The sequence below is a fragment of the Hippopotamus amphibius genome, chromosome 1 (assembly GCF_030028045.1).
Source record: "Hippopotamus amphibius kiboko isolate mHipAmp2 chromosome 1, mHipAmp2.hap2, whole genome shotgun sequence".
NCBI classification, from domain to species: domain Eukaryota; kingdom Metazoa; phylum Chordata; class Mammalia; order Artiodactyla; family Hippopotamidae; genus Hippopotamus; species Hippopotamus amphibius.
In genome coordinates this window covers 44,276,682-44,300,519 of record NC_080186.1, presented here as the reverse complement: position 1 = coordinate 44,300,519, position 23,838 = coordinate 44,276,682, and the positions used below count along the sequence as shown (strand labels likewise).

At 37.1% G+C, this 23,838-nt stretch overlaps 1 protein-coding gene across 1 annotated transcript in view; it reads right to left on the bottom strand.

Moving 5' to 3' along the window:
• SCP2 (sterol carrier protein 2) overlaps positions 1-23,838 on the bottom strand; it is a 121,662-nt gene that overhangs the window by 28,228 nt on the left and 69,596 nt on the right. The window contains exons 12-13 of the mRNA XM_057711073.1: positions 17,988-18,141; positions 9,060-9,153 (exon numbers count right to left, since the gene is read on the bottom strand). Of these exons, the coding sequence (XP_057567056.1) occupies positions 9,060-9,153; positions 17,988-18,141 (248 nt within the window). The remainder of the gene's footprint in view (positions 1-9,059; positions 9,154-17,987; positions 18,142-23,838) is intronic.

Below are 23,838 nucleotides of genomic sequence, written 5' to 3'. Positions count from 1 at the left end.
ACTCGAGGATGGATGATGCCTTAGAGGACTGGGACAGGGAGGGTGGGGGGGAGTCGAGGGAGGCAGGGAATACGGGGATATGTATATAAATACAGATGATTGAACTTGGTGTACCTCAAAAAAACTAATAAATAAATAAATAAATAAAGGAATGAGATGGAGCTATATGTAGTGACGTGGATAGACCTAGAGTCTATCATACAGAGTGAAGTAAGCCAGAAAGAGAAAAACAAATATTGTATGCTAACTCATATATATGGAATCTAAAAAAAAAAAAAAAGTACTGATGAACCCAGTGACAAGATAAGAATAAGGATGCAGATGCAGAGAATGGACTGGAGGACACGAGGTTGAGGGGGGCGGGGGGGTGAAGGGGAGGCTGGGACGAGGTGAGAGAGCATAGACATATATATACTACCAACTGTAAAATAGATAGCCAGTGGGAAGTTGCTGTATAACGAAGGGAGATCAACTGGATGACAGATGATGCTTGGAGGGCCGGGACAGGGAGGGTGGGGGGGAGTCAAGGCAGGGAGGGAATATGGGGATATATGTATAAATACAGCTGATTGACTTTGGTGTACCTCAAAACCTGGTACGAGAGTGTAAAGCAATTCTATTCCAAAAATAATAATAATAATAAATGGGGCTACATATAGTATGTGGATCTGTTTGGAGAAGAAGTAATTATCTTTACAATATTAAGTCCTCCCATCCATGAATATGGTGTATCTTCAAGTTTTCCTTGATGTCCCTTGGCAATATTTTGTTATTTTCCCCCACACAGGCTTTTGTAGATTTCTTGCCAAGCTTATTATTAGTTTTCTTATAATTTATATTACTCTTGTTAGTAATATATTTTTCATTATATTTCATAACTAGGTTATTGCAAATATATAGAAAATACAATATATTCATCTTTATATAAACTTTTTTATTTTTTAATTAAAAAGAAATTTTTATACATCTTTATTGGAGTATAACCGCTTTACAATGTTGTGTTCATTTTTGCTGTACAACAAAGTGAATCAGCTGTATGTATACATATATCCCCTCCCTCTTGAGTTTCCCTCCTGTCCTCCCTATCTCACCCCTCTAGGTCATCACAAAGCACCGAGCCGATCCCGCTGTGCTCTTCAGCAGCTTCCCACTAGCCATCTATTTTACATTTGGTAGTATATATATGTCAATGCTACTCTCTCACTATGTCCCAGCCTCCCCTTCCCTTCACCCCCGTGTCCATTCTCTACGTCTGAGTCTCTATTCCTGTCCTGCCAATAGGTTCATTAGTACCATTTTTCTAGATTCCATATATATGCGTTAGCATGTGGTATTTGTTCTTCTCTTTCTGACTTTCTTCACTCTGTATGACAGACTCTAGGTCCATCCACCTCACTACAAATAACTCAATTTCATTCCTTTTTATGGCTGAGTAATATTCCGTTGTATGCCCGCCTTCTTCTTTAAGTTGGTTATTGTCCCTCCTATATGCTCCCTTATCTCCCCTGCAGTTACCACTTTGTAGCATTTATCTCACAGTGCTGTAATTGCTGGTTGATACATCCATCAACAGCTAGACTGTCAGCTTCTTGAGGGCAGGGTCTACATCTGTTTACTGTTGGATCCTCTGGCCCATCACCTGGCAGAAGCTCATCAATAATTGTTGACTGAAGGAATGAACTTCTACCCATCAGACTAATGATATCCTGATAATAATAATCATGAAAATAGATAACATGAAAATAACACATTATTTAATGTGTACTGTAGCCTAAGCACTTTGTGTGATTTTGATCAGGGTCAGGCTTTTATGTCAGGGCATCTGGAATAAGATGAAAATGATAGTCTATGAAGCATGTTGCTTTAAAAGGAACAGTTTCTCTGGGAATTTATCCTACAGAAGTCCTCTAAAAGGGCTTCAAGATATATGTGCAAAAATGTCCTTTGCAGTACTGCTTGTATTAGCAAAAAAAATGGAAACAATCCAAGTATCTATCATTAGCGAACCTGTTAAATAAATTATAGTTCAGCCATACTACATAGGCAGCCTTTAAAAACTAAGGTAGATCTAAATATACTGACATGGAAAACTGTCAAAGACATATTGTTAAGAGAAACAATCCCAATTCTATTAAATACGCACACATGTGCATGCATATATGACTACACAGAAAAAATATGAAGGTATAGAGAAAATCTAGAAGGAACAATACAAATTGTTAATAGCAGTTCTTTCTTTGGGTATTATTACGGGGCACTTTTACTTTATTAAGCATTCATCTCTGTAATTAAAAAAAAATTCTATAAGAAGCACATCGTATTTTTTAACAGCCTAATTATCATTATTTTTTTGGCCGCACCATTTGGCTTGTGGGATTTTAGTTCCCCAACCAGGGACTGAACCCGGCCCCAGCAGCGAAAGCACTGAGTCCTAACCATTGAACTGCCAGGAAATTCCCTTAACAGTCTTATTAAAGTATAATACTTTACATACTATAAAATGCACATACAATTTTTAAGGCTAGGGCTGAGGGTTAGAACACAACTAGAAGGAAAGACTTCTGACATTGAGGCGAATCTAATCTTTTGTCCTCTTGCCTGTCCTTCCGTTCCCTTTCCCACAATGTCTCCTCCCACCCTCAGGCCCTTAATATCTGAGTGGCCTGGGAAACTCCTTTTCTTTATCTGGGCCTATGAAAGGAAAGTCTACGCTAGATGACTTCTGAAGTTCTTTCAAACATTAATTCCCGTGAATTTGTAGTCCTTCTGCTCTCTCTCCTACCGAAATTCTTTTTAGGGAAGAGCTGATAATCTCATTGTCATTACATGAAAAAGGCTGGTAAGGCCCAGTTTTTCGCTCCTGTGATGTTTGCCTTTTAACAAAAGATGAACTATCATTTCGGCTCTAAGCCAAGAAAGAAACCTTCAATTGTGCAGTTTATATATATACAAGTTGAGGACAGAGCAGAGGATTACGTTGAGGGGAGCAGGAAAAGTCAAGATACTGGCCATTGCCCCTGACAGAATTAAGAAAACTGTGTACCATCAGGGAAGGAATCCTCTTGATTTCACAATGGAAAGGAAATGGCTACCTTTTGAGTTTTCTTATAATTTCGAATAGAGTTTTTATTTACCACCTTTTTTTTTTCAGCCTTACATCCCTGCAATAATTTATATGCAAGATTCTTCCTTTTGGTATCATAATGTTTCTTCTTTTAATGAAGACTTTAGTGTTTATTATGTTCAGGTGCTATACTAAGTACCTGAAATACTCAAATAATTATTATCAGATACTAACCTCTGTTTCTATGTATGCAGAGCGTCTGGTCTAAGTTCTTTCCTTTTGCTGTGTTTTGTTTTTTTTATAACAAATTCATTGACATATAATTTATATACCATAAAATTTATCCTGTTAAAGTATATAATTCAGTGGTATTTTAGCACACTCAACGTTGTGCAACCAACACCACTATCTAATTTTAGAACATTCTCATCACCCCCAAAGGAAACCCATAGCCATTAGCAGTCACCCCGCCCCGACCCCACTCCCACCATTCTCCCTTCCTACCACCCTCCCCTCCTGGCAACCACTAATATACTTTCTGTCTTGGTGGATTTGCTTATTCTGGACATTTCACACAAATGGAATCCTATAATATATGGTCTTTTGTGACTGGCTTCTTTCACTTAGTATAATGCTTTTAAGGTTCATCCTCGCTGATGGATTTACCAGTAATTCATTCCTTTTTATGGCCAAATAATATTTCATTGTATGGATGCAGCACATTTTGTTTATCCATTCATCAATTAATGGCTGCTTCCCCTTTTCAGCTATTATGAATAATACTGCTATGGACACTTCTGCACAAGTTTTTACATGGACATAGGCTCTAATTCCTCTTAGGTATATATTTAGAAGTAAGAATTTGGGTCATAAGGTGATATTTAACCTTTTGAGGAAACTATCAAGCTGTTTTCTAAAGTAGCTGTACCAGCAAAGGAAATATACGCAAGACAAAAAGACAACCCTCAGCATCAGAGAAAATATTGGCAAACGAATCAACAGACAAAGGATTCATCTCCAAAATATATAAACAGTTCATCCAGCTCAATATCAAAAAAACAAACAACCCAATCAAAAAATGGGCAGAAGACCTAAATAGGCATTTCTCCAAAGAAGACATACAGATGGCCAAGAGGCACATGACAAGCTGCTCAACATCACTAATTGTTAGAGAAATGCAAATCAAAACTACAACGAGGTATCACCTCACACCAGTTAGAATGGGCATCATCAGAAAATCTACAAACAGTAAATGCTGGATAGAGTGTGGAGAAAAGGGAATGCTCTTGCACTGTTGGTGGGAATGTAAATTGATACAGCCACTATGGAGAACAGTATGGAGGGTCCTTGCAAAACTAAAAATAAAGTTACCATATGACCCGGCAAGCCCACTACTGGGCATATACCCAGAGAACACCATAATTCAAAAAAACACATGCACTCCAACATTCACTGCAGTACTATTTACAATAGCCGGGACACAGAAGCAACCTAAATGTCCATCAACAGATGAATGGATAAAGAAGATTGGTACATATATACAAGGGAATATTACTCAGCTGTAAAAAGGAACGAAATTGGGACATTTGTAGAGACATGGATGGACCTAGAGACTGTCATACAGAGTGAAGTGAGTCAGAAAGAGAAAAACAAATATTGTATATTAACACATGTATGAGGAATGTAGAAAAATGGTACAAATCAACCAGTTTGCAAGGCAGAAATAGAGACCCAGATGTAGAGAACAAACATATGGACACCAAGTGCAGAAAGCGAGGGGATTCGGGGGAGTGAATTGGGAGACTGGGATTACCGTATATACATTACTAATAAGAAAAAAATATCAAATTGTACACTTTAAATATATGCAGTTTATTGTATGTCAAAAAACATATGCAATTTATTGTACGTCAATTGTATCTCAATAAAAGTTCTTAAAGAAAAAAAAAGTGAAAAAAAAAATTAAAGTAGCTGTACCAGGTTACAATTCTACCAGCAACGAATGAAGGTTCCAATTTCTCTACATCCTTACCAATACATTTGTCTGTCTTTTTTATTTTAGTTATCCTAGTGGGTGTGTCAATCTTTTTCTTGTACATAGATAACACACCTGAACCTATCTAGAATCAACCACCAGTCTTAGAACTCCAAAGAAGCAATTCTAAAAATACTTAGTCTAGGCCTACTTCTCTCAACAGCCACGGAAGCAATTCTTGAATGTGACTGTCCTGAAATCAACTACCAACATTTTCAAATTAAATCAAGAACTCAAAATGACTGTCAGGTTTCTAAAGTGAAGGACAGAAATTCTCTTATTTTGGCTTCCCTTAAAAGATCTCACTCAAATCATTTTAAGTTAATTTTAGGAAAAACCATTAACAACAATAATAATCTTTGGGGGGCTATAAAGTTTTCAAGTGCTTTTTATATTCATTATTTCTCTAATTTTCATAAAACCCTGTACGTAGTTGGACAGGTATTAATATTAGCTTATTAAGCAGAAAAAACAATTGAGGCTCTAAAAGGTTAAGAACGCTTTAGACTATTCTCTATCCTACTGCCAACTAATCCACCTAATATAACCTACCTAACACTAACATAAAGATCACTTTCAGGTTTGAATTTAAATGGCTTCCCACACCCTACAGGATAAAGTCTGTCTTTATATATCAGTCAAGATTCTTCATAATCTGAAGGGTATTCATATGTTCTCATCTTCAGCCCCTTTTCCATTCTCCTCGGGTTTTTTGTTCTGACCATTCTGAATGCCAGGAACATACGTGCCTCTATGCCCTTGCTCCTGCCCTGTTCCAGTTCACTCACCTCCTCCTATTCTCCATTCCTACCTAACTTCATCAATTCAAGTCTCAGCTCACATGCTAACTCTTCTGGAAAGGCTTTTCTGTCTCTACTGGACACTTTGATAGCCCTCTGCACATACACCCACCTGCAAGTTTCTTGCTAAAGTGGTTTTTCTTTCCCCCTGCTGGGAAAAATTTTCCATGTCTATTTTCCCAGTAAACTCTATGTTCCCTGTGGGGCAGGGACACATGACAAGTAAGCAATGCAACCAGAACTCAAACTCAGGTTGGTTTAACTTCAAATTCAATGCTCTTTCCATTTGCTCACACCATATGGCAAAGTAGTTTATATCAATATTTCCAAACTTTAGCCTATAAAAGCAGTTTCTGTCACCATAAACAAATTGAAAGAAAGTTCAAAGACTTTTCCACATTCCTCGAAATCTTTTATCCTTCAAGGTTCTGTGGAGATAATCTAGAAGAGTAGGTTCGTAATGCTGGTGTGCTGGGCCACCCAAAGAGCCAGGCTTCCTTCGGGGCCAAAAGCCCATGAACAACTACTTCCAGCTGCATCTATGTCATCTGCTTGCACAATGCCTCAGGAATCGTTACGGCAGACACCAACAAGTTAGAGCAGGAAAACAACAGCAAACGTTTAGGAACTCTACCTGAATACTTGGAAATTCCTCCCACTTCCTTAAGACAGATGTAGATTAATTTTGCACTTGCTGCTGCTTTTGAGAACCAACCGATCCTCTTATAAAATCAAATCCTTTGGTCACTAAAACAGTTTCAATTGAAGGAGTGAGAGAGGGCAAGGAAATGGACAAGGAGGAGAGAGTTAAAAGGGTAAAGAAAATACACGTCTGTTGCGAAACCGGAGATCACTAATACTAAGAAAGTTCTAAGTGCCTCCTTGCTTTAAGAAAAGTACTTCTTTCTCAGTAGGCAAAAGGTTAAGGAGTAGGTCCTGTTGTAAACTTAATAGGAACAAAAAATTAAGACAGAATTCAAAGAAGGGTAATAGGGTATTGCTAACAAAAACAAAAGTGGAAATAAAATCTCTCGCCAAGCTTCCTTTGCTAATGCAGAAAATGCATTAATTGACAAAAGGTCCCAAGACTTTCACTTTCTAGTGTCGCAAACATTTAGGAAACTGACAATCGTGGGAAGGAGAAAAGAAACAAGGGGACAAGGTCCATGCAAGTGAGGTTCTACAAGGATCAGAAAATAATTAAAATGGGAGCAAGAGGCATACATTTGCAAAGCTAAAAGAAAACTGTGAAATTAAAACAGCACTGTTAATCACAGTAATGAAATATTCAATGGTTAACATATATCCATACCAGATACTCTCCAAACTATCTTTTTTTTTTTTTTGACAGAATAAAGTTGAAAAAAAAAAAAAATAAGGGACAACCTGGCAGAAGCAACTATCCTATGGATTACTCTGCAGGCAAATACTGATGGCATGAAAAAAATTTTTTTCAAGCTGAGCCCTTAGAGAGTCCAACTTCATTTCAGTGGACACTTGTAATAAAAGAAATTTAAAAAACAATAATGAGATATATTTTCCTACTACTGGCAAAGATTTTTTTACAACCAGCCAATAAAACACTGGACAGTGTGAAGAAAAAACAGTCACTCTCATGAATTGTCATTAAGTTTGTAAATTAGGACCCTCTTTTTGGTGGATAGTTCAGCAGTATGTATCAAAAAGCTAAGCATACACATCCAAAGACCCAACAATTTCCCCTTCTAACTATTTGTGCTAAGGTGATCATGACATTAAGCACTTAGAGATGAGTGCGAAAGGAAATTAATTACACCTTTTTTTTTTTTACTTGAAAGATTTAAATACAACCTGATGTTCATCATACGAGGCTAGCTAAATAGATTATGATACCTATATTCAAATGTGTACTATGGGGTTATTAAAACTGATGGTAAGGATTTATATTTATGGGCAGGGAACATACTATCAAGAGAAAAAAGCAGGTTATAAAGAACAGGTAGACCCACACAAGTGCATCCCTGAAAGATGGCGGCAGGATAGGTCTGCAAGCTCCTGGGTCAGTGCCTGCCTGCTGGGAACTGTCAGCCCTGGCCTGCTCTACCTCAGGAAGACTTAATCATGATGAGAATTCTAGAAATGCAGGGTACTTTGTCAAGACATGCCAGTCACATTAGCTGCATTCCCATCCACAGCGCCATCACCTTAAGATGTTAAGAAATCCTTTGTGCTACAATATGGCAGTTGAGAGATATGTACATTTGCCTTCACACTGTGGCTCTGACATGAGTGAAATGCACACCTCAAATGTTCTGAATCCTTTTCTTTATTTCAGCCCACTGGTCAGCTTAATAAATATGTAATTGGAATTATGTGACTGTGGCTATAACTGTGCCTTGTTGGTCGCAAAATTAAAATCAATTGTGAAATTCCAAGATGTCTTTAAGTCTCAAACAATGAAGTAAATATCTAATTTTGCCTGAAGAGAATAACTCCCTTTTTGGAGAAAGAGTTACTGTCAGATTGCTTTAGTATGATTATTATCTATCAAGAACTAATTACTGTATGTAATTGTAGGTCTGCATATATAATATAAATTTTAAAACTCAACATGTTTTGTATGATCCCAGTTATATAAAACTGTATGTTCATATACACAGAGAGACACCTGAAAGAATGTCACTGTTAGCACTTTAGTGAACTCTTAGTAATGGCATTTCAGGAGATTTTTTATTTTTCTTCTTTATATGTTTCTGTATAATTCTTTTAATTAGCTCATTTTACAATAAGAAAAACATATTTTAAAGCTGTGAAAAACTCAAGCACAAAAGATTTCTTTTTAAAAGGAGTTTTGATATTAGGTTCCTTTAAGGCTCTTTTAAATATTATTCTTCTGAATGGTTCTAAATAAGATCTTTTTAATTCAGAAGGAAATCACACCAAAATAAGTTAGAATCCCTTTACACAACTCAAGTCTGGAGATTTATACATCTCTGAAATGCACTCTTACCAGAATTACAAGGCAGCCATAATAGACACTGAGAAATCTAAAATACACTCAATACTTGACAATATGATATAAATTTTCAACTTGCACCACTCATGGCAACACCTAAAATCTACATCTGCTTCCTCTAGCCCCAGGGTCCTCCTGGTACTATTTTACATAAATCTTACTTACCTCTTCAAGCTTCTTCTCAATTTCCTTAAAGACAAGATGTGCCTTAAATCCATCAACTGCAGAGCTGGCTGGAGCAGCCTCAATTTGATAAGTTCTAAAAGAACGGAGGAGAAGAATCGATTTCAATCCATGGAGTCATATAAGTACTGGGTTTTTTCAACATTTATACAGTAAATGTTGTATAAATGTAGTAATTTTCAAAAACCATAACAGAAATGTTATGCCTCTTACCCAAAGCAAATTGTCATTGAACCAATAAAACAATTAAGCTTTTCTTCCCATTTTTCAACAAATATTGAGTGTTCACTAGGTGGTAGGCATTGTCCTTGGAAGTACATTAAACCAATGAATCTACCCTCATGAAGCTTCTATGCCAGTGGGGAAGACAATGAACATGGAAAAAAATAAAGAATACAGTTACTATGAAGAAAATAAGGCAGGTTAAGGGGCTACAAAGAATGTATATTTATGTGTCTTGGGTGGTCTATTTTAGAAAGCCCAGTTGAAAGGCCTCTCTGAGGAGGTGATATTTAAATTAGGTCTTAAATTATGTAAATAAGCCAGCCATGTAAAGATTTCGGTGGGGAAGTCAGCTCTATACTTCCAGTATAGAGAACTCGATGTGGAAACTAGCTTGGCAGTTAAAGGAACTGTAAGAAGGCCAGTACAGCTGGAGCAGGGCAGAGGAGAAGGATCTAAGGTCACAGAAAAACACAGGGCAAGATAACAAGGGGGTTTATAGGTCATGGTTAAGAGTTTGGGTTTTATTTTAAGTACCATGAGAAGAACTTCAGGGTATAAACTGGGGAGAAGCACGATCTAATTTACATGTTTTAAAAAATAAATCTGGCTGCTAGCTAGAAAACGGACTACAAGGGGGCAAGTGGGGAGGCAGGGAGACCAATTTAGAGGCTGCTGCAGTCGTCCAGGCAAGAGACAATGTGATTAAACAGGGAATAAGGAAGTGGGGAGTGAGCGGAGGCTGGACTCAAGATTTATTTTTTGGCTATGATACAAGATATGAATTTAAAAACATCTGTCTATTGGTTGTTAGATACTGTGGGAACAACTATAGAGAAATAACCTGATGTGGCAGAAGGAACATAGTCCCTATAGCTACAAAAACCTGGGTTAGAATTCCAAGGCTTCCTCCACTCACTAGCTATACGATTCTGAGCAAGCTACTTCATCTCTGTGCAACCTCTGGTAGGGAGGCAGGGAAGAGGTGGAGGGTGCCGATGACTTTGCAGAATTAAATGGAATCCTGTGTGGAAGGTACCTAGCAGAGACCCTGGCCCATGGTAAAAAATGACAGCCAAGACTATCACAGGCTGCAGAGCCTCAAGCATTAGATGCTGAGAGAAACTCAAGGGTCTGAGGAAGATGAGGGCGCCTTAGGATTTTAAGTGATCCTCTGACATGCCACAAGCATGCTGGTGGTGGCTGGGGCTGCGACTGGAACAACAAATACAGGAAGAATATACTTGAAGGAATCAAGAGTGCGGCAGCTACTCAGTAAGCAAAGCATTTCTTTCCTTCTTTCTCTACTCCCTCTCCTTCCTTCTCTCTTTCTCCCCACCCACCCTATCCATTTCTCGCTTCCCTTTCCTTTTTTCTTTCATTCCATAAATATTTAATGGCTGCTTGCTACAGGCCAAGCATTGTTCAAGGTACTGGGAGTATAATGGTGAACAAGTCAGACTCAGTCCCAGTCCGCACTGAGTTTATATTTTCCCAGGATAAAAAAGAAGCAAACAGACAAAATAATTGCAAGTATTAGGAAGCACACAAAAAGAGGGACCTACTTTAGGTAAGGCAGTCAAGGAATGATGTCTCTCAGCAAGTGAATGTAAGCTAAGACCCAATTAAAGGAAGAAAAGGAGCTAGCCATTCAAAGAGGAAACTTGCATAGATCCTGAGAGAGAAAAACAGTTTGGTATGTTAAAAGAAAGTAAAACAGGACCAGTCACTAGAGTACAATAAGCGGGGGGAGAATGACATGAAATGAAACTAGAGAGCTGGGCAGGGACTAGACCATGCAGGCCAAAGTAAGGAATCTGGGAAGCCAGTGAAATGATTAAACAAGGAAGTAAAATAGTTACATTTGTGATTATTCTTACAACATTGTGCAGAATGAATTGGCAGGGTTGGGATGCAAGAACTTAGGTGGGGAGAGAGTTATGAGGCTGCTGGAGTGGAGTGGTGGTGGTCTGGACTACAGTGGAGGCAGTCTGCCAGTCTGCCAGGATGGAGAGAAGAAAGTGGACTCAAAATATATTTTGGATATAGAATTCAGAGGCCTTGCTGCGGGGAATGAGGGAGCTCTAAGGGGGAGGGGAAAGAGCAAGGATGATTTAGGTGTTTGGCCTGAATAACTGAGGGGATGGTAGTGCCATTTATTGGCCAAAGGAAGAATGTAGTGGCGGTGAAGGGGATCACAGTTCCATCTCAGGCACAGTCAGTATGCGATGTTTGTGAGACAAACAGCTAGATATGAGTCTGGAGCTCATAAGAGGTGTAAGCTGGAGATAAAGTGGGGTAATCGTAAGCATAATGAAAGTATTTAAATTCATGGGAACAAATAAGCTCAACTTGAGGGAATTATAAAGAAAGAAGAAAGCCTAGGACAATACCCTGTGGAACGATTTAGAAGTCTTCTCTCCCAGACGATTTAGAAGTCTGAGAGAGAAGAGGAAGCAGTAGCCAGTGATGTAAGAGGGAAACTAAAAGAACATGGTGTTATAGAAGCAGAGAGGGGAGAGAGAATCTGGGAGGGAGGGAGAGAGAGATGGAGGAAGGGAGGAGGAAACTATGGCAAATGCTGCCAAAATTCAAGCACCCACTGGATTAGCACCATGAAGAGTTCAGGTGACTTTGACAAAAGCAATTTTAAGCAAGTGTTGGAAGACAGAAGTCAGATTACAGTAGATTAAAGAGTGAGTGGGAGAGGGAAATAAACAGTGTGGCTCTTTTGAGACATTACTTTTAGGGGAACAGTGAAATGGAGTGGTCTCTGGAGGGGAGGGTGGTATTAAGGAAAGTTTGTTTTTGTTTTAAGATGAACACATCAGAGCATGTTTGCCTGATGATGGTAATGAACCAGGGGAAAAGAGAGAGAAGGAAAGAAGTCCTGAGAAGGTGAAAGGGGATGAGAACTAGTGGCCTGTTAAGGAAGCCGAGGAGACTCAAGGGAAGAAGAGGATCAGATGGGTAAAATGCGAAACAGGTCTATACGTCTTAGGATGGAAGATGAGGGAGTTTGGGTCTAATGGCTTCTGTTTTTCTTCAACAACATACAAGGCAAAGTAATCAGCCGACAATGCGGGTGAAAGATGGGTACGGAAAGTCTAAGGGGCTGAAAAGTGAACCTACTAGAGGAATCATATTAATATCACAACAAGGAGTGGAAGTAAGCTCCCGCCATGCTGAATACACACAGCTCCCAGCGCCTGGCGTGCACCTCATGTTTCCACACCTCCGCTCTTGCTGCCCCCTGTGTCTGGAGTACCTCTGTCTCAGCACACTCCACTTTACCCTTCAAGATCCAGGCCAGGAAACTCCCTTTCTGTGAAACACTACTAACTGTCAGCTTCTCAAGGGCAGATACCACAGCTTTTTTAAAAAATAGTCTTTATTTATATACCCAGTTCCTGGCACACAATAGGTATTCAGTAAATAGTGACTGAATGGAACTGAATTTCACTGAATTCTCCTTTAGCTAAATTCTAATTTTTTCCTATTCCATTTAGAGCAGAATTATCTATGGTATACCACCTTCTCAGTCAAAAGTCTGAACGAGTGACCTAAAATCAAGTGGCTACAACTAGTCCTCTACAAGCCAATTTCATTTAATAAATAGTCCAACTTTTCAGCCTTTAATCATACCCATTACTGTACCCTTCTCCAAGCTTGCCACTTACTAATTGTATGTGATGAAATGATAATTGACACTTTTCAGCGTACGTACAAAGTATCTTGATACTTTAGGGACAGAGTTCAGACAAGTTCCAACAGGTCATAGATACTTACCTTGCTTGTGTTGAAAAGTTCATCAAGCTAATGATTAACCAACTTTTCATCCAGATTGGGAAAAAAATTAATATATAAAGTTATATCAATATTTTCTGAAAATCCCTCATACCCTACAATTTATTTGATATGTGTCCTGCTCTAAGGAAGCTGAATATAATAACTTACACAAAGTCAGAAAAGAGAGTACTCACATTACAAAAGGGTGAGCCTCATGATTTCTTTATATTCAAAGTTCTTTTAGTAGAAACTAAAGTCTGATTATTTTTATTTTTTTTACTTGGTTCATACATAAGTTTCCTGGAATAAATCTAGTATATAAAATGTTGGAAGGGACTCTGAAGATTAGTGTGTGAAGTCCCTCTATGCTTCCTGAAATTTTCATTCTAAGGCCTAGAACACAGGTGCTGTTCCAACAATGTCAAAGATCAGAAGCACAGAGTAGCCAACGAAACAGGAACTTTGAACCTAGAGAGACGACGGTTAGAATGTTGCAAGGGACTTTAAAGATGATCTACTTGGTATATGAAGTCCCTCTATGCTTTCTGAAATTTTCATTCTAAGGCCTAAAACACCGGCACTGTTTCAACAATGTCAAAGATCAGAAGCACAGAGTAGCCAACGAAACAGGAACTTTGAACTCAGACAGGTGAAGGTTAGAGTCTTGACTGCTACCACTTGTCTCTTTTTAGATAAACTGTTTTAACTCTAAACATCAACCTCCTCACCTATAAACAAGGTACAAAACTTACCATGTGGGCTTTTATGAGGATTAAACAAAGCAGTGCAGACCAAGCACCAAGCATGGTGTTGGTGTTCATACTAGGCCCCCCAAAAGTGGCTGTTAAAGAACTATTACAACACAGTAACAAAAAGAAAACCCAATTTTAAAATGGCCAAAATATCTGAATAGGTACTTCTCCTAAGATACACAAATGGCTAATAAGCACATGAACAGATGCTCAGTATCATTAGCCATTAGGGGAATACAAATCAAAACCACAATGAGATACAACTTCACTCCCACTAGGATGGCTAAAATAAAGACAGTAACAAGTGTTGCCAAGGCTGTGAAGAAATTACAACCCTTATAATGGAAAATTATTCAGCCATAAAAAGGAATGAAGCACTACATTCATTTTTATAACATGCCTGAACCTTGAAAACATTATGCTAAATGAAAGCAGCAGTCACAAAAGGCCACATATTGTACGATTTCATTTGTATGAAATGTCCAGAATAGCCAAATCCTTAGAGATGGAAAGTAGATTAGTGGCTGCCAGAACCTGCAAGAAGTGGGGCTGGGGAACGACTGCTAATGGGTACGTCGGTTTCTTTTGGGGGTGTTGAAAATGTTCTAAAATTGATTGTGGTGATGATTGCACAACTCTGTGATATACAGATTCACAATTAGTGAATCTGAGTACAAGGTATATGGGAGTTCCTTGTACTATTTCTATAATTTTTCCCCATATGTTTGAAATTATGTCAAAATAAAAGTTTCTAATTAAAATAGAAAATTTAGAAAATGAAAAGGCTAATCACCTACAATCCCACTACTACCAACAAGTTTCCTATATTCATTTTTTTCACATTGCTTCCTCTAGTCCTTGTTTATGGGCACACATACATGGGTACAATTCTCACTTCTAACTTTTCTTATATCACTTAGGGTTTTCACTGTTGAGTTAAACTTTCAAGCTAACTTAGATAATTTTCCATTAAAAAAAAAAAAGCTGGAGCAATCCAAATATACCTCAACCAGGGAATGGATAAATAAACTGTGGTATATCCATACAAATGGATACCACTAAGGAATAAAAAAGAACAGATTACTCATAAACACAATAACATGAATGAATCTCAAATGCACTGTGCTAAGTGAAAGAAGCCAGACTTAAAGGCTTTTTGATTCTATTCACATGATATTCTGGAAAGAGGCAGAAAAGAGATCAGTGGTTGCCAAGAAATGGAAGATGGGGGATGGGAAGGGTTGACAACAAAGGTGAACAAGGAATTCTGGGGGGTGATGGAACTATTCTGTATCTTGATTATGGTGATAGTTACATGACCGTATATGTTTGTTCAAAACTTACAGAACTATGCACTAAAAAGGGTGACTTTCACTGTATGCAAATAATACCTTAATTAAAAAATAGAAAAGACAAAACCAAACAAAGTTGGGTTTTAAAAACAGGTTTCATTTAACTGAATACAGAATGCAAATCTATCCTCAGTCTGTGTCTTACATAAAATGAATAGGATGTTATAATACAAAGTCAATACTTATATTCAAAAGTGGTCTAAAGGAAAGTTTAACTGTAAATTAAATAGAATTGGTCACAGTTCTTAAATACGACCTCTCCTCTTCATTTTCACGGTCCCTGTTGCAGCACTAAATATTTCTCATCCACATTATTGCAACTGCTTCCTAAGGATTCCTGGCCTCCAGTCCCTTCACCACTCAACTCAAAGTAATACCAGACTGATCTACCTAAAGTGCAATATAATCACATAATCTTTTGCTAAAACTCATATTCTGTAGGATAAGTTTCAAACTCTTGAGCATATAGCATTGGAAGCATTTCAAAACCTTGATCCAGCTGCATCTCCTGTCACCTGTGTTCACTAACTCTGCTCCTCTACCCAGGCATAACAGAATAATCTACCCTCTACCCACACAGGACAACCTCTCACCTCTAAAAATCTTATATTTTTAAATCTCTGTACCAATGTACAGGCCTTGGATGTCCTTCCTCTACCCTTTTGCTGGGCAATCCTAGTCATCCCAGTTCAAATTTAGGTTCTTCATACTAATTTCTCCCTCTGGGCTTCTACAGCATTTTGAAAAAGGTATGTCTGCCTTCCCCACATACTCAGAGGACCATACTTAGGGGCCTGAGCATGTAGCAGCTGCTCCATTAAAGTTAGCTAAAAGAGAAACTAAGGAAATCAGATTATGTGCAATGAGCACCTTAAAATTACTTTGTTTAAAACAAATCCTCATTTTAAAACTATATTTGCAACATGGGTTAGAATTATTTTCCCAACTTTGGCCTTTGAAGTGGCTTATGTTCTATCACTAAAACTATCAAAAACATCTTCAATATTTCAAGCCAATTTCTTTCAGTCATTAATACGTCACCTGGATTTTTTTATTTTTCTGCCTTCCCAGAAATATCAACCGTAGTTATTGTGAACAACTCTATCTCCCAATTATTTAGTCTCCTGAAAATAAAAGAACTATGAGAATTCCATGTTTAAAATAGAATTTATTGCCTAAAGGCATAATCTTCTATTCTGAGCAAATTAGATAGCTATACTAATATGCTGACTCTGGTAGCTCTTTATAGTTTGGCTTTTACTGAGGGTTTTCAACTTCAAATATGACCTAGATGGAATTCCAGAGGACAATACAGGACCAATGAATCTGATTTAAGAGGAAACTTAAAACTCGCCATCTTAACATCTTTTTATTTGATCCAATTCAATAAACATTTACTCACTATGAGAGAGATCCTCAGAGGGGTGGGGAGAATCAAAGTCTTAGATCTCAAGGACTTCACACAACAGACGGGATACAAAACAAGGTAGATACACTACAACTAAACAAAAATCGGACAGAGACCCAGGAGTTACCAAGTGCTGTGGATATTCAAAGGGACATGGTACCTAAGATTGGCCTTAATAGGAAGACAGAATTGTCACACAGAACTAATATTCCAGGCATGAAAGAAGAAAGGGCAAAGAGAAGAGACTCAGAGTTTACAAACATGAGTATATAATGGATTCTGTAAAAGAAGTGTTCACATATCCTCTGTGGAACCAAAAATGTTAAAAAATGAATATATAATTACCAAGAACTTCAGGAGAAAAAAGGGAGCCAATTAGTGCTGCAAGCTACAGCAGGGTTAAAGAGAATAAAGATGGAAAATAAAGACAAGACCATATCATAATCAGATCATTGGTGGCCTTACCTGATCTCAGTGGTGAGATCAGAAACTAGACTTAAGACATTTTAGAGCAGAAAAACAAAAGTGGCTCAATATAAAAGGCTCATCATGAAAGAGAATAATTAAGGTAAGGAGAAAAACAGTTTTAGAATGTGGAAGACCTGAACATGTCTGCTGACAGAGGAAAAGGAGTCAACAGAAAGGCAAAAATGGAAAGATTCAAAAGAAGGAGTGTATACTTAATATTTGGAACTAAGTTACAGAAAGTGGTTGGAAACAAAAGCATGCAAAGAGGAAAGCTGGGTCTTGGAAAGGAAAAGTGACTTTTTTCCTCTGGGAAGGGTGCACACTTCTCTGAGAGAAGAGCAAGGAAGTTGAGGGATCCCGAAAATGCTTGGAAAAGAAAGTGCCTGGAGACTTCAAGAGTACAGGCATTTGACAAAGGCAGGAAAAAAATCAGCAAGAGACAAACAGAAAGGATTCTAGCAGCAGTGAGGACTTAGCTGGATTCAGAAACATAAATCTGCAGAGATACAATCAGCATATTTGATGACTTTCTCCAAACAACCTCAGAAGCCTGGGATGCTAGGGGGAGAAAGCAAACTGTGGGAAAGGAAACCAAAAAATGACTTGCCTAAATTAAAATCACTCAGGTTGGCAGGGCTGAGACAAGTGCCCAGCCAGCACTGGCTTCTAGTTCAGCACTCTTTTTTGACTAAGCTGCCTTCTTCTTGAACAAAATTTTCCTAAGGCTGGTTAAGTTTAAAAGTTAATTGCCAGTTTTAAAGTTTTAAAGCCATGCTATTAAAGCAAGATAATGAGATACTTGTTCTTTGAGTACTAAAACAATAAAATTACGATTTTTTTTTTTTTTACATGTACAACGTCATCAGTTGTGAAAAGTCAGAAGGGTTCACTGCCAGGCGAAACCCATAATGTCACTTACCTGGCAGCTTCAGGAAAACCCATCTTGTACAGCGTGACAACTACAGCTCCTCCAATGCCTAAATTATGCTGCAGAGCAACCTTTGCACCAGGAACTTGCCTTTTTCCGGCTTCCCCTCTCAGCTGCCAGCAGAGTTCAGCGCACTGAGCCAGACCTAACAAATCGAAGACAGAACAGTCAGATTTCATTCGCTTAGAAAGCTGCCCCAACCAGCTTTCTCAAGTCAGACAGGGCTGACATTGAATTGTGACTTTTAACTAAACCATTTTACTCAGCCAAGATGACATTTGCCTAAGTAAGAAATTCTCTTAAAAGCCTGGAGGGTTTTTGCATCTAATTATTTTCTCTCCCTAAGTAATCTCTGTTTTTAGACAATATTCAGGCTTAAGAAATTGCTAAAGAGAGAATTTATCCAACCTGTCATTTTTTGGCAATGTTGAAAAGAGAATATACAATGAATATACCATTCTCTGGCTGAGGCAAAACGGCATAAAAATAATTTAATTTTACCATTTTTAATGTATCAAAAGAATATAATCTGAGATTTTGGAGTTGGCTTTCCCTAAAAAAAAATTTAGCTGGCATGGGGAATTTTCCTATTATTCTCCTCAAAAAGTTCCTAGAAAGAATGTTTTCCAGACCTAGTCACAACTATTCACAAGAATAGCACTGGATTCACAAAAATAGCATTTTGTCCCCTGGATAATAAAATCAGAGATTTTTAGAGCTGGGGAGAACTTAATGTTGAAACCAAGCCCTCCTAAAACTGAGTTTCCTTACTGAGTTTATGATTTATCTCTCTATCCAAAAGTTTATCCCCTTACTTGTCTCCTCTGACCGCAATAATCCCTTTCTTGTCCTCTCGATCCTGTGCTAGCTGAACACTAATTAGTCAGTCAGATGAGTAAGATTGCTGTTGTTGATAACATCATTACTGTACTAAAATTGCTGTTGTAGAATACCATCATACACTCCAGTTGTTTTCCCAGGCAAGAAGAGCTCACAAACCCCCAAGCCATGGACCACCAGGCCAGAGGAACATAAACCAGATACATTCTGACCCACAAAACCATTAAGAAATATAACAAGATAATGATTAATTCCAGTTTCTTTGTTCTTCCCTTTTAAAACATCCCTAACTCAAGACCCAGATGGCGTGGATCTGAGACTTGTCTCCCACTGCCTTTCTTGGCACCCTGCAAATAAACCCTTACTTTGCTGCAAACACCCACTATCAGAGTTTGGCTTTCTGCGCCAAGCCATGGACACAGGAACCCTTGCTTAGTTACAAAATTAGCAATGACAAACTGTAAGATTAATTAATTTGTGAATGGTCACAAAGCAGGCTAATTCCAGAGCTGAGATTAGAATCCAAGTCTCCTAATTTACATTTGTTTTTCTCCCACACCAGCTATTCAAGGATAGTTTAGTTAAGAATGTTCTATCATGATAGACTGGTTTCATTGTCCTGGAAGCAGAGCAAACAGGTCTGCCTATAATGTCTGTTCTTCCACCCACACCCCCAGTCACAACATCTGATTTCCAAGTACCTATGGCAGTTTTCTATATAACCCCAACCTTCTCAAGAAATTTAACTGCCATTTCTCATTTCTAAGCAATGTCTACATATTTTTACAGAATATATATTTTAAATACTGTTTTAAAATAGGTAATTCTACATCTTGTAATGATTTTTTGAATTGTGAACATCTTGAATATTAAGGTCAAAGGTGAAAAATTCTACTAATATATCCAATCTTTGGGGCAATCAGTTTTACTTGAAATCTGCCATACAAAGAGCTTAAATATCTATGAATACATAAGACCAAAAAAAAAAATTCAAACTGGTCTTATGTATACATAGGTGGGGAAATAGGGCTAGTTCTCTTCCCAAAAGAATAAATATACATAGTTTACAAATATTTGAGAAAAATACTCAACTTTACCTTGATCAAATAGAAAGATACCGTTTTAACCAATCACATTGGTCAGGGTGTTTAAAAATGGAACTAATCAATGCTGGGGAGACTATGGCAAGACAGCCACCTTCATATAGTAAGGGTAAAAGTTCAAACTGGTACAACCATTTTGGAAAGCAATGTACAAAATTACTAAGAGCATTTAAAATGCCTTGAAAACCATTCTATGGAGATAATCAAGCATAGGAAAAGTCTTACACACAAAGCTATTTGTTCATCATATTCTTAGAACAGTGAAAAACTAGATAATCTACAAGTGAAATAGCGGGAATGGTTATATAAATTACGATCTATCCATATGACAAAGTACTGTGTTCCTATTTAAAATTATGTTTATGAAAATTTTAATAACTTAGGGAAATGTTTATGATATAATCTTAGTAAAAAATGCAAGGAACCAATTAGATATTCATCTACCTATCCATCCAACAAATATTCACTAAATGTCTGTTTTGTGCTGACACTGCTCAAGGCTCAGAAGATCTAGTAAATAAGATAGGCATATAAAGGAACACAGCCTGCTTAAGGAACAGAAAGTTAAGTAAATGAGGCTAGAGGGTGCTCAAGACAGCCAAGAGAATGAGACAGAAGGGGGTGGGGGTGGGGAGGCAGGCAGAAAGAGAGAGAGTGAGAGGGAGAGAGGGAGGGGGAAAGAGAGAACATGAATGTACTGGAAGCACCAGATTTTGCAATAATCTCAGTCACACCATTCCACTGATACTGTATAAGATGTGGTACACTGTGTTTAATCTCTATTCGTGATTTGCTTAACTCATGTGGCAAAAAAGGAAGAAGGGAGGGAATAAAGATCCATATTAACTTATTTATTTGCTTTTAATGAAAGATGACTAACAGTGAGAAAACATACTGATTATATGAGCTTTCTGATCATCTGCTTTCAGAATAAACTGGCATTTTCTGTATTTCTAGACTCTAGATTTGTGAAGGGTGGAAGTCAAAAGCTGGCCTCAGAAAGCTACTTTCCAAGAAGGTGCAATAGATAGTTATGAAAGCATAAACTATGTGAGCAATATTTTTAAAAAATTTTCCTTCCTTGGATAACTTCTGGCACTGAACTGAAAACCATATTTTCCCTCTCCTTGGGAAAAAAAAATAATCTATTGAATATGAACTTGATATATTTATAAATCATGTATAGGAATGGGCATCCTGTCAAAGTAGTCTATTCAAACAGTAATGTCCTTCTTAAAGTCTCTTACGAAGGGGAAAAAAATTTTTTTAACCTTGTTACTTCATTTTACTACTATCTTGCTGCAAAACCTTCCTAACAAGATGCTGGTCAATCTTTTTATATGAAAATAATTAGCGTAGGACTCAGCTACATAGGTATAGAGTCTGGTTGCTACTGAAAATAAACTACTCAAACATGTATCAAGCAGTCCACTAAGTACTAAAGATACAAAGAATTCACAGTGTAATACGAAGTGCTAATAAAGATAAGTACTAAGTGCTATGGAAATCCACAGAATGGAAAAACTACAGGGGATAATATCTTGAGATATTACCTAAGGTCTTCTTCCTCCTGCTTCCTAGAACCCATAACTCTTCCTATACCATTAAGACAGCCAATTACAAAAAAGTCATAATTTAGCTTCAGTTTCAAATTAGACATCTAAAGGCCTTAGCATAAACAACAACAAAAAAGCATGTTTTCCTCTTGTTGGAGTCTGTTGAGAAAGCAATCATTTGTTGAGCTTCAAAGGGCAAAAAGCTTTAATGACTCAACATACACTGAAAAATGCACATTTATGTAAGATTGGTTCCTCCCTCCCAAAGTTATAAAATTATCAACCTAGAATGCTATCAAATGTAAAATATATTTCAAGAACAAAAGTAACAAGGATATTTTCAGAAAAAATAAGGATTCATCACCATACTGCAACACCCACACTATAAATGTTAAAGGAAATCCTTTAGGCAGTAGGAAAATAATAGCAGATGGAAATATGAATTTACACAAAGGAATGAAGTGGTTACTACATTAATCTTAAATAGAAAAGGTTTTCTTATTGTTTAACCTCTTAAAAGATAACTGATTAAACAAAAATAATAATTTTATATGGCGTTCATAACCTATGTAAACAAAAAATTCACAAATACAGTATAATAAGGCCTGGACAGAAGTAATGGAAGTATACTGTTGTCAGGTTCTTTAACTGTTAGTGAACTAGTATAATAACACGTGAAGATAGGCTATGATAATAAAGATAAAATGGATAAATAAAAAATGATCCAAAGTAGGATGAAAAATAGAGAGAAATGGGAATAAAGAACAGCTGGGACAAAGAGAACACAAATAGTCATACTAATAATCATATCAAATCTAAATAGTCTAAACACTCCAATCAAAGACAGAGATTGTCAGTGTGAAGAAAAAAAAACAAGACCCAACTAAATGCTGCCAATGCAACTTTAAATATAAAATTATACGTAGGTTAAAACTAAAAAGATAGAAAAAGATATACCATGTTAGCACTAGTTAAAATTTGAAAGCTGGAGTGGCCATATTAAATCAGCCAAAGTAGATTTCAGAGCAAAGACTTGCCAAAGCAAAGAAGGCCTTTTCATGAAGATAAAGGGGAAAAGATAAAACTGTCTTTATCCACAGACAATATGATTGTCTATATAGAAAACCTGATGCAGTTTTTAAACAACTACTAGAATTAATAAGTGAGTTTTAGCAAGGCTATAAGATGAATACACAAAAAATTGATTGTATTTCTCCATACCAGCAAACTGAAAAAAAATGCCATTCATAATAGCATCAAAAATATGAAACACTTAGGGATAAATCTGACAAAATATGTGCAAGACCTGTACAGGGAAAACTATATTTCTGAAAAAAGTTAAAGACCTAAATAAATGGAGACATATATTTTGTTTATGAGTCAGAAGATTCACTATTGTTTGAATCCCAATTCTCCCCCAAATAAATCTATATATTCAACATAATCCTAATAAAAAATTCCAGGAGGATTTTTTGTAGAAATCAACAAGCTGATTCTAAAATTTCTATAAAAATGCAAAGGAGCTAGAATAGCCAAACAACTCTAAAAAAAAGAATTAAGTTGGAGGGCTAAGGCTACCTAATTTCAAGAACTATTATAAAGGTAAAGTAATCAAAACAGTATAGTAATCATGGAAAGACAGACAAATAGATTAACTGGAAAGAAAAGAGAGACCAGAAATAATACCCACATATTTATGAACAATTAATTTTTGACAAAGGCAATGTAGTGGATAAAGTATAGAGTTTCCAATAAATGGCACTCCAACAATGGGAAATCCATATGTAAAAAATGAACTCAAATCTATACATAAAAATTAACTCAAAATGGGTCACAGATCTAAATGTAGGGCTTAAAGTATAAAACATCTAGGAGAAAACATAGGAAAAGATCTTTGTGACCCAGGGTTAGACAAAGATGTCTTAGACAGGACTTAACCATAATTAAACACTTCAGCTCTTTAAAAGACACTAGTAAGAGAATGAAAAGGAAAGTCACAGGCTGGGAGAAAATCTTTGCAAAGCATATATTTGGTAAAGAACTTGTACACAGAGTATATAAAAAAGTCTCAAAACTCAACAAAAAGAAAAATAAATTTTGCCCCCCAAATGGGCAAAAGGTTTGAATAGACATCGAAGAAGTTATACAGATGACAAATAAGCACATAAAAGACTGTTTAACATCATTAGCCAGTGGGAAAATGCAAATTAAAACCACAAGAAGATGCCACTATGTACTGATTAGAATGTCTAAAATTAAAAAAGCTGACCATACGAAGTGCCGACGAGGATGTGGAGGTACTAGAACTCTCATACACTGCTGGTAGGAAGGTAAAATGGTACG